The sequence below is a fragment of the Tetrao urogallus genome (assembly GCF_951394365.1).
Source record: "Tetrao urogallus genome assembly, chromosome: Z".
Taxonomy (NCBI): domain Eukaryota; kingdom Metazoa; phylum Chordata; class Aves; order Galliformes; family Phasianidae; genus Tetrao; species Tetrao urogallus.
In genome coordinates, this window is record NC_136816.1 from 61510750 (window position 1) to 61522224 (window position 11475).

Below are 11475 nucleotides of genomic sequence, written 5' to 3' on the forward strand. Positions count from 1 at the left end.
TGGTGGTTTTAATTCAAGAGGTGTGCTGACGCTTTGTCCGCTTTTCTCTTCGGCCTCCTCCAGCCTGGGAGCCCGGCGTGCGTCGGAGGAGCGGACTGTTGTGCCCTAGCGGGCGGCTGGGTGCTCACAGCTGCTTCTGCGGGACAGCACGGCTCAGCTCCTGTCTTCAACGGTAATTATATGTCGTGAAGCTTTTCGTACAAATTAGCGTCAAATCGTGTTTTCAGGCAGACTGTAGTATTAAAAGTGGCCTTCTGACTTCTTGTATAAAAGAAACAGTAGAGTTCTATTCATTCCTGTCGTGCGTACCTATCCATGTATCCAGCAACGTCTTGCTAAATCAGAGCAGAAATTTTGGAGGGTGATAGTATTTCCAAATGCTGCTTTTGGCCATTGGATTATTTTGCTTTTATAGCGTGAGCTGAAAGGCATCTTTGAGTCAGATTTTTCCCCAGATGCATCTTTTGCAGCTTTAGTGTGAATATCTACTTCTGTCGGTAACTTACAGTGATAGCAATGCATTTATTATTTTCTTTTGTAATTTCCTTAAATGAAATTAAATTTACAGTCAGTATCTCATTTTGGCTGAATAGGCAGAGGTTATGATGAATGCTTTATCGCCTGTAAGAGAGTGAGAAGTGACAGCTCTGAACAACATTGTGTAACAGCTGTGCATGGGCTTTATGCAGACGCAGCCTGCTTCCAGCATGCTAACTGCTGAGCATCCCCAGCCTTCAGCTGGGAAGTTAGCTTCCTAAGTATTCTGGTGATGTACCTCCATTTCCCACTTTCTGCTTTAAGAAGTGCGTACACTCCATAACTGTGCTTTCTGAAATTTACAGAACATAAGATTTTTATTGCCATGTTTTGTGAAGTCCAAAAACCATTCTGTCTTCAGGCAAAAGAGATTTCTAGTTAAATATTAGATATATAATTTCGGAGATAATTTTGATTGAACAGAATTTTGCTTTTTCCAGTTAGATCTTGCTGCTGGCCTGCAGAATATTTATACTTCTGTACCTAGGATGTGGCTTGATTTTTTTTCCATGGGGAGCAGTCGTTTTCGTTTGTAAGAGGTGGCAGAGACTGTTACGAAAGTTTTGCTACAGACATACTTGGCTATGGGTAATCTGAAGGGAAAGCTTGTTTTGTATTTTTGACTGTTGTTCTATTATAGAGTTTGCAATGCTTTGTGCAGCATTGATGCTTTTAGTGCCTGGTTTCTTTTACTTAGGCATGGAAGAAAGTGGTCTTAACTGCACTGGACACAGCTGGATACAGCAACTCATCCCTACTGACTGCACAGACCACATATTCTACTGAAATAAGCAACTGCAACAATGTGTTCTCCTAGGCCCCAGGTGAGTTTGGTTCTCAATACTGACATGATCTTTATGGATATGTTGCTGCAACAGTTCTTCCCAAACTGGTTTCCTAGAGAAGTTTCGTGACAGTGATAATCCAGTTTGACATGATGGCTATGTAAAATGAACTTTTTTAGGTATTGCTCTTTGTTTCTTCAAATGGAATTTATACAGAAATGTACAGAATATTATAAATCCCTCTCCAAAAAATGGCAGTTCCAGTGTTTGAGGAAATATTTTGTGTCTGCATGTTTATTCAGAAGAGGCACAGCACAGTCATGGTTAACAAGCTCTAAGCTCCACCTGCTTTTTTACATGTTATGCAAAGTCCATGTATTATTCATATGTCCTTTGCTTTTTTTAACCTTTTCCAAATAAATGGCTTGGTGTGCTTTTTTTCTGTGGAGATCAATGTCAGTCATGCCTTATGAATAATTCTACAATAAACACGCATGTAAATAAGCCAGAAAAAATGTTTAACATTTTCTGGGGCTTATGACTGATAATGTGTTTAAAATCATAAAACACTGCATTTTAACATTGTTAGAAATATGCATTTTTAAAATCATTTTTAAAGGTCTGATGCCTTCAGGAGAAGCCTTTTTAGAATAAAAATTCACCTGGTGTAGCAATAAGATGAGCAAGATTCCATGTGTCTCTGAGAAATAGCAGCCTATTAGGATGTGTGCTTTGAAGCTGTGCTCAGTCTCCAGGGCTGCCCAGAAATACAGAAGAGCATAATAAATGTTTGGAATTGATGCTGTGCTCTAAAGTCTCCTTTTGCTGCTTTTTTAACACAGCAAAGCTACAGAGTGTATGTTTTATGGGACGATAATTTTTTTTCCAAGTGCTTGCTTTTTTTAATATTCTCACAGAAATAAGTACTCTGTTTTTATTATCCAGGTATCTTGTACTCATGTCTTTGCAGGTAGGGGTCTTTTGGACCTTGGAATCCCCTTAAATTTCTTGTGAGGCGTCAAGAAGTCATTTAAGGTCAGGGACTTTTGAGAAATCGCCTTGTGCAATTCAAAACAGAGTTTCATAAGAATTACAGAGCATAAATATTATTTAAGGACTTTTGAATGATTATTATTACTACAAGCAGTGCCTGTGTTTTCACATTAGAATGGTCAGCTTTTGAAAAATAACATTACTGGGATTAGTTTGCTTTTTATTTTTATTTTTTCTATTTAAAGAACTGATATAAAGTTAATGCAGGAAATTGTAGCTGATGCCTGGAAGTAACAGCTGTTGTGAAAAGCATATGTAGTTTTGTTTTGTAAGAGGTCAACTTGGGTTACCTCAGGTTGATTGAATAGTGCTGCCTTTGTGCTTATGATAGTTATTATTAGTTTGTTTGTTTGGTTTTTTTTTTTGTTAAGTTATTTTAGTTATTCTGGTTTTCTTAATGCTTTTTCTAATTGCCAGTGTCCAAGACAAAGAAGAACTAGCTCAGAAAAGGGCATTGTGGTGATAATAAGTATCTTTACAGAATATATAAATGAAAATAGTGGTTTAGGATACTAGTTCAGAAAGTCAGTTTTAACACCTGTGGCATGGAGGGATTAGAGATTGTTGAGCATCAGTATTAGGAATCCTGAAAACTGAATCTTCTTCTCTGTTGCTATAATGGAAGGTATTCAATTTGATGAGTAACTTTGAATGTAAGAGCAGGAGGAATCTTGAAATATATTCATTGTCATATCATAGACATGACTCAAATTATTTTGTGAAACTGAAGATTTCAGAAAGCAGTTAGAGCTACCTCTGTTACCAAGCTGCATGTTCTGAGTGGAACAGGACAAGCATTTTAATTTAGATCTGTTACATAGATTGAGTTAACAGAAACCAAAGGTTCTCTAGAAATGTTGAACATGAACATGGAATTTGTTTTCTTATGCTCATTTTAGCTGAGGTGGCAAATGCTTTGTGCTATTGGCTTTTTTTTTCTCTTTAATACTGTGTTTTTTCTGACATTTACAGAACTGAAGATACATAGGACAATGCACAGTGTATACCCTGGTGACATTTTGCATGCTGTCACATGTTTTTTGCCATGGCATCTGAGACTGAAAAGGCCCATGCTCTTCTCCAGACTTTCAGCGCAGCTTCAGTTATTTCTAGTCTAGGTTTGGGAGTATTCTGCTTTGCAGCAGACAGACTTCTGCAGGTTTCCTTCATTCAGCAGAATGACTGGCTCCGAGCCTTCTCGGATAATGCAGTGCACGGCATACTGGGCATGTGGTCCTGGGCCATAGTGATTGGACTCAGGAAGAAAAGTGACGTCACTGAAGTTACGCTGGCCGGCTTCCTTGCCTCTGTCATTGACGTGGACCACTTCTTACTTGCTGGCTCCCTGTCGTTGAAGGTGAGTGAGTGGCTTGGTGAATGCATATTTTCTTTATTGCTGTTTACTTTACTGTTCTACTGCATCCTGAACAAAAAAGCCTTCAGTGATGATACAGTCTGGTAATCTTTTAAAAGATATATGGGAATTTTTATTTTTATATAATTGATGCTGATTTTAGAACAAAGAAACGCCAAGTTCTGCCCTTTAAAAGCCTCTGAAAAAAAGAAGTTCTGAAAGCCTCTTTAAGACAGTATCCTATTGGTGTCACATAGGTGTTTTGTTATCTGAGTTAAGCAGGTAAGTGCTGCCATACATGCTCTGTGTGTAAAGTGGATTATTCCATTTCATTTTACAGTAAGAAGTAGAAATCTGGAAAGTAGGTTGTCCATCTGCTAAGCTGTCCTTTACCAGCTGTGGAATAGGAGCTTTCAGTGTGCATCTTGTTCTGAATCTTCTGAAAATGTTACTCAGTGAGGGTTATGAAATGCTGGAGCAGGTTGCCTAAGGAGGTGGAGAGTGCCCTGTCCCTGGAGACATCCAAGGCCGTGCAGGACACGGCTCTCAGTAAACCAGTCTAGTTGAGGATGTCTCTGTGCATTGCAGGGGAGTTGGCCTAGATGACCTTTAAAAGTCCCTTCCAAAAATGATTCTATGATTCTATGTTCTGTTTCATTCAACTAGTCACACTGAGAAGTGGTGTATTTGGTTTTAGTCATCTCTAAACATTTTTCCCATCTCCAACAGTGCACTGAGTTTAGCCTTAAATATAGTTGATTGTAAAAGAGAATCAAGCAAGTGTCAAACTTGTTAATAAAAGGGAGAAAAATGAATTGATTCCTGCTAGTGAGTATGTGTGACCTTCATTCATTTGGAGAACTGCCTTTTAGGACACAGTTTCTCAACAGAATTAGTATTCTCAGGTGTGCATTACCAAATTTTCCAGTTGTTCTCCAGCGTTTTGTGTCCTGTTCTATTCCCTGATCTTATGTGCTTCAGGCATGTATTCCCAGCTTTTTGAGAAAACATCAGTCTGATCTGCATGTTCTCTGAATGCTGGCACAGCCCAACATCTCCAGCAGCTCCTGCTCTGACCACACCTTTCAGCACTGCCCTCTGGATCTCCTAGCGCAGCCAGACACTGCTTGCCCACAGCAGGCTCATATTCCCTGTGGATGAAGCCTTGCCACTCTGCTACTTGTTATAAGGAATTGATTGTGCTCAGCAGCACAAGTCCTTACCCTGAGCTGATGTTTCTAGCATGGGTATTGGTACATGTTACTTTGCACAGGAGTCTAAACACTTTTCCAGTCAGCCAGTGGAAAGGTTGTTTGACTGTCTCGCCTTCTTTTTTTTCTTCTTCTTAGCTTGGAGTAGAATTTAATTATTCTTATGGATGACAGAGGAAATAACACGCAGCAAGTAGAGGCAGAAGAGGAAGGAAAGGGATGGAAGAAAGACTGCTGTTCTTTTTAATCCCTTAATTAGAGAACAAAAGTCTGAAATGGTTTACCTTTTCTTCTTTTTAATGTGCAGAAGACACGTGTATGCAAGAAGCACTGTTGGTTATAGTTGGGATGTAAAAATTAGACTTCTACTGGAAAAACAGTGTTGTTTTTTTTTTTTGTTTGCATACAGTATCAGTATTTGTTTTAAGACTTTTTCTTGTTGGTGAGTTTGGTAGATGTTTTAATGTGATCAGTTTTCCCTTTCTCTTTGACGAAGAAGGGGTTTTCACAGAATTCCAGAATGACTGAGGTGGTAAGCTGCCCTTGGGTCTGTGTGGCCATCTCTGAGCTGGTTCCCTGCTCTATCAGGGCCATTCCAGATCAAGTTCCCAAGACAGTGTTCAGGTGGCTTTTGAAGATCTCCAAGGAAGAGACTGCATGGCCTCTGGGCAGTTTGTGCCAGTGATCTGTCACCACCACATCAAAGAAGTGCTTCCTGATATGCTGATGGAACCTCCCTGTGTTCCATTTTGCGCCTGTTGCCTCTTGTCCTGTCACTGAACACCACTGAAAAGACACTGGCTCCATCCTTCTTGTGTCCTTCTTTCAGATAGTTGCAGAACTTGTTGAGATCTGCCTCCCATCAACCTCTTCTTCTCCAGACTGAACAGTCCCAGCTCTCTCAGCCTTTCCTCATCTCAGAGGGAGTTTCTTCTTTTATTACCCTTATGGCCTTTCACAGTCTCTGTAGCTCCATCTTTCCCTTGTACCAGGGAGCCCAGAGCTGGATACAGTAACTCCAGAGGTGGCCTTAGCAGCACTGAAGAGAGGGGAAGCATCACCTCCCTTGATGTGCTGGGAATGCTCCTCCTTCTGCAGCCCAAGACACCATGAGCTTTCTTTGCGATGAGGACAAACTGCTTGCTGGTGTTCAATGCAGCATCTACAAGGACCCCAGGCCCTTTTCTGCATAGCTGCTGTCTGCATTGTTGGCCCTCAGCATATACTGCTGCACGGTGTTGGTCTTTCTTAGGTAGTCACTGATTCTCCTCTTTTCTGTGCTTTTTGTATCTGGAAATACCACAAAATTTTAAAAATGTAAAGAGGAAAAAAGGAAAGTTCATTTGAATTATTCTCATGTGTATTTCTTATTTTAAAGTCAATAAACACAAGTAATGTGTGATTTTAGACTAATTATTAAGAAATATTTTTTAAAATATTCATGCTGCTTTTTCTGGTAGTTGAGATTAGCACTAATATTTTTTACTAATGACCACTAGGTGACACTCTCCACCAGTGATGGTTTAGAAAACAGAATCATATCATGGAATGGAGAGGTAACCTGTTTTATTACTGCCTTCAGTGAGGCGAGTGGAAATCTGTTCACACTTACTGTGATGGAGAATATTTATGTATCCCAGAGTAAATTAGTGAAATCTTATGAGTTAATTGAAAAAATATAGGAAGAAATTTCCAAACAGCTAGATTTTTTTTTATTAGAGCTTTTTTATTCAGCTTAAATTACCAACATTGGATGGTTATATCTTGCTGTTTTTTTTTTTTTTTAAGGCCTTTTTGGGAAAGATGTCTGGTTGCTTTGCTCTTTCTGAATTTTTTTTTAAATTACAAAAACAAGCACTGCAGGCAGAAGGATAGCCCTTGAGTAGCCACAGTTGCATAGCTGAAAGTAAGAAAGCAAGATGACCAAAGGCCTTGTCATAATCACTTGCACACTTAGCTCTCTCTTCCTGCATAGATTAATTGGGCTAATAAGGGATGCTTTACCTATAAGCTATACCCTGTCTAAAGTCTCCTTACAGTAACAGCGTTGATCTTACAGCTTCAAAAACATTTGCACTTTGCAGCGGGTTTCTTAACTAAGCAACTCACAAAACAAAGCTAATGCACCCAGATTTTCTAAGTCTTCTGCCTTTTATTTGGCCTCCTTTGAATTGCTAAATTGTCTGCCTAAATTATCTTTAAAGGATCCTGTCCCAAACTATATACAGAATTTTCCAAAAACAGCTTAGATTTGAGTCAGGTAGTCTAGATTAATTCTTTTTACTATCACTTGCAGTTCTGTCTTTTTAAAAATAAAAAATCTGTTACAAGTTTGAAGTCTTCTTACACATCCAGCAGTCTTTTTAGTTAGTGATCTGATGTCATCCTCATAAACTTTTCTGCCTGACCAGCTAAACTTGATTTTTAATATGTGATTTTTCCTTCTGCAGCTTAATATCATACTACTTTCTGTTTTGTGTTGTAATTCAGACTGTTGCCTGTGCAGCTCATTATTTCATGGAACGCCTTTTTACTATTTGAGTGTTAGTTCCAGTCCCACTCTCCCTCCTCATATTTCTGGATCGAGAGCAACTGATTTATGAGACTACAGCATTTATTGCTTAAGCAACACATAAGCAAGGAACTAATAAATTAACAAATCTAGTTAAGTAACCACACCACTATTACTGATTTATAACAGTAATATCTTTTACGTTGTTATACGCCATTTATTTTAAAGCTCTTAATCATCATAATTAAATCTGATGATTGGTTACTTTTTTTAAGTGATTCTTGTAAGCAGCACAAGGCAGTATTAGCATCTACTGTGAGTTGCTACCATCAGCTTCCTCCTCTTGTTCCTGCTGACACTGCTTGTTGGGTGATCTGTTTGGCTATTGTTTCATCATTTTTTCTGGAGTACTTAGGGTAGACAATCACCTGTGGATTTATATGATTTATACTCAATACACTGATAAATACTTGTGTACCAAGTAACATTTGGTATGACCTTTTGCCCACATTGTCTTTGGTAATAAGTGTGAAGCCTACAAAGACTTCCTAGAATTTGTACTCCAGCATATTCCAGGTAGTTTTCACTCTATAATCGCACACAAAGGTACAGAAGTCTGAGAATTACTGAACCTGCCATCGTGTTCAGCTTTGCTGGTAAACTAGGGTGACATTATGGGTTAAATGTGGTACAGGCATGACGTGCATGAGAAGTCTCCACCAGTCCTGTAGTTCAAATACTCATGTTGCAGAATAGATGTGTGGAAATTGCTAGCTTGCTAATTAAAAATTACCAGCTTGTGAAAGTGTAGAAGATGCAGCTAGTGACACACAGGCTTTTGTACTGGCAAACATGCATAACAGATGTTTATTAAGCCACTGCTGACTCAGTCCAGGCTGCAGTGGAGCATTTCTGGAGAATAAGCTTTGCACACACACAATTTTAGATTGAATTTACAAATATGGACTCGATACTAATGACCTCGGGCTTCTGAAGAATCACAGAATATGAGTGCTGAAGCCCATGTCGTTAGATAAATTCATTGCTATCCTCATGAGCATTAAAGTAGAGTTTCGTTGAGTTGTTCCACATGTGCTTTGAGTCTCCTGTCTTCACCTCACTGTGGTTGTGAGAGGGACTGGGGGAGCCGGACTTCAAGGAAGATTTTGCAACTAGCTGAACGTTAGATATATGAAAAAGGTCATTTATGTTATGAATAGATCCTATTTGCAACTGCAGCCCAGTCTCTCTCATGGCAAACAACTGTCTCAATCTGGCCAACTAAATTGACCGGTAGGAGAAAAAGTATAGTAGCTTATATTGCCAAAGAGAACATTTCTCTCTCTCCTGGGCCTAGCAAGTTAAGGGCATTAATGTAAAATCATAGAATCACAAAAGGGAATGGGTTGGGTTGGAATGGACCTTAAAAAAAATCCAGTTCCAGCCCCCTTCCATGGGCATGGCTGCCACCTACCAGCTCTGGCTGCCCAGGACTCCATCCAACTTGTCTTTGAACATCTCCAGAGTTGGGACATGTACAGCTTCTGTGGGCAGCCTATGCCTCACATCCTTCTGAGCAAAGTTTCCTCTTCACATCTAACCTGAATCTCTTTCAGTTAAAAAATGTTTCGCCTTGTCCTCTCACTATCTGCCTATGGAAAAAGTCAGTCTTCCTCCTGCCTTGAAGCTCCCTTTAAGTGTTGGAGGGCTGCAGTGAGGTCACCCCAGGGCCTTCTCCAAGCTCAATAAGTTCAGCTCCCTCTCAGCTCCCTCAGCCTTTCTTCATAGGAGAAGAAGAACGAAAGAGATAACGGACTGTTCTTCTCTGAGAATTTCAGCTACAGCATTTTGGGAGCCTAAAGACTGTACTGCAATTACAAAATAGGGGTTTTTAGTCAGTAACAAAAATCTGACTGTCTTTATAGGATAGATGACAGTTTCCCCATCACAAGATTGTTGCACTTTAATCCCCTAGCGGTCTGCTTGCATGAAACAAAAATAAATCTGTAGAAAACATACCCATTGTACCAACTTAAAGAATTTGGGCCTACACCCTTATAATTAAAAGGTTGAGATGTTTTTTGTTGTTGTTCTGCTTTGTATTTGTGAAGTTTTTAGTCCTGTCATCAGTCTTTCAGTAAAATGTTATCATTTCCCTTGTACTTGCACAATGAATCAACTTACTCGTTTCTGAAATACAGAATTTTTTTGTGTCCTTTGAGTTTGTGGAAGTGATTATAACTGTTGCTAATAAGTACATCCATAGTGTTTTCTCGGATACGTTTTTAATTGATAACTATCATTTCTTAAATCTGATATCTTCAGTAGTGTGTTATCTCACTAGCTGGACATCATCTTAATTAAAACCCCAAATCAGGCTTTCTCCTGAATTAACATTAAACAAACTGTTAATTAAAATCAGAAATGATTCACATAATAGATTCTGATTGTTCCATTTCTCTGCTTATGAAGAATGCTACGTCAAGGCAAATGAAATACATATAACTTCAGTATTTTTTATTATATTGGAAACTGTGTCTCTATTAGATATAGTCAAACTAGAACTTTACAGGTAGTAAATTAAATGTAATACAGGATGTGTTTTTGAAAATAAATACCAATAGATCACATTAAATATTTCAAGCACATTGTATGGTTGTCTTCCTTTTTATTATCTTAAGTATATATAATCAGTACAGTGCAGCCTACTATATAGGTTCCAGTATGCCCTGTGACTAAATGACAAATAGCATATTTTATACCTCTCCCTTCCTGTTTCCATTAGTATATTGCTTAGCAGGATGTGTGATCCAGACAACAGAGAAAAGCTTGGCCCAGCACCTTCAGCCCTGCTGCTTGCTTGACTGTTCATGTTGTTGATTTTGATCAACCACAGTGGAAAGGAATGATACGTTTTTCTTTGCACTTCCACTTAGCCATATGGCATTACACATGTAAACGCACGTGAAATCTTTCTTGTCATGACTGTAGCCATTGCAATTACATTCTTCTTTTCTGCAGGCTGCTCTGAGTCTTCCCCGGAGACCATTCCTTCATTGTTCTACTGTGATTCCTGTTGTGGCTTTGACATTAAAGCTTATTATGCACCTTTTTAGGCTTAAGGACTCATGGTGCTTTCTTCCTTGGATGTTGTTTATATCCTGGACTTCTCATCACATCCGTGATGGGATTCGTCACGGCCTCTGGATCTGCCCATTTGGAAAAACTCCTCCTTTGCCATACTGGCTCTATGTGGCAATTACAGCATCTTTACCTCATCTATGCTCATTTATTATGTATTTAACGGGAACTAGAGAATTAATGTCTATAAAACATGGAATCCACATTGATGTATAAGGATGATGTATCTTAGTCTTCTGTAACACACTTGAAACAGGCCATGCTTGTCACTGGAATGGTTTCCTTATGTTTCCTGCAAGTTCCAAGTCAGGCATTTGAAGCCAGTAGAGCTCCTATGTCAGTTCCTTGTGATCACAGTAACTTGTTCCATAGGTGGCATTAACATTTCGTATCTGTACATTCCCCTTGTAAATTATCTGGTCTTCCATTACTATCCATATATAGCTAGCTTCTAATGAAGTACTGATTAATGAAGTACTTAATATCACTGTAGTAATTACATTCTATTTTGCTGATGCCATTCATTTGATCACCATACATTCTGGATTTGGAGTTTGCCTACTTTTCATCTAGGTAGCATTTGTATTGTACTTTAAAAATGAAAAGTTATATATAGATGCTAAGTACTTGAATTTGGTAGTTTATCACACTTCTGAAAAACACCATTAGGCTTTTGAAGTAAGTTATTTGTTTTCCTGCTGGGCTCTGGTATTCAGCAGTTTTAAAAGAAATGCTATTTGTATTTCAGAACATGAAGCTGTGGGTCTACATCAATTTGAACACTATTATAATACAATGTTTATAATAAATTCTGTTCCACTGTTGTTACTTGACCCAGTTTGCAGACAGTTACTGGCTGCTAATAATTAGAAAGGGAGAGGA

At 38.8% G+C, this 11475-nt stretch overlaps 1 protein-coding gene across 1 annotated transcript; it reads left to right on the plus strand.

The window, feature by feature from the left end:
• Positions 1–3408: 3408 nt before the first annotated feature.
• On the plus strand, positions 3409–10809 carry TMEM267 (transmembrane protein 267; the record flags this gene model as incomplete). The annotated part of the gene is made up of 2 exons (XM_079548455.1): positions 3409–3732; positions 10474–10809. 2 exons carry the CDS (start codon positions 3409–3411, stop codon positions 10807–10809), a joined length of 660 nt encoding a protein of 219 aa, XP_079404581.1.
• Positions 10810–11475: the final 666 nt, after the last annotated feature.